We start from the raw sequence: 441 nt of genomic DNA, 5'->3' as shown, positions 1-441 counted from the left end.
ATGCGCGTGTATGCATAAAGTTTTAATTTGCAAAACTACATTTTATTGCTCCAAAACCCAGGTAGTGTATTTTAATGGCAGTCGAGAGTATCACACAGCTTCCTGAGCATACTGTGGGATAAAGACAGATATACAGAAAGGGTAAAGGTCGTTGTTTAGAAAAAAAGGAAATTCTGTTTAAATGCGTATTGTAGATGATACTGAAAAACTGACTTAGTACCATTGTTACACTGATATAAGACACAACATTAAACACTAAAATCATCCAGTATCTGTCGGAGCTGCGTCAGACAATCGATTTCCGTTTTGCGAGGACAGTGTTGGTAGGCAAATTAGCAATAGCAAGCGTAGGGAGCTGTGAAGGTGAATGGGTGGCAGTCTAGATCACACCAAATAAGTTGTATGGTTATGAATGCTTTTTAAGAGAAGAAAAAGGTCACA

General features: G+C 38.1%; 1 protein-coding gene across 1 annotated transcript in view; it reads right to left on the bottom strand.

Annotated features, from left to right (window-relative positions):
- LOC119594288 (nephrin-like) overlaps positions 1 to 265 on the bottom strand; it is a gene marked incomplete in the record, with an annotated part of 56,014 nt that extends 55,749 nt beyond the window's left edge. The window contains 2 exon segments of the mRNA XM_037943350.1: positions 40 to 111; positions 214 to 265. Of these exon segments, the coding sequence (XP_037799278.1) occupies positions 40 to 111; positions 214 to 265 (124 nt within the window).
- Positions 266 to 441: the final 176 nt, after the last annotated feature.

The sequence above is a fragment of the Penaeus monodon genome, chromosome 33 (genome assembly GCF_015228065.2).
Source record: "Penaeus monodon isolate SGIC_2016 chromosome 33, NSTDA_Pmon_1, whole genome shotgun sequence".
NCBI classification, from domain to species: Eukaryota; Metazoa; Arthropoda; class Malacostraca; order Decapoda; family Penaeidae; genus Penaeus; species Penaeus monodon.
Note: the sequence above shows the minus strand (reverse complement) of the source record. Positions and strands in the feature narration are given on the sequence as shown.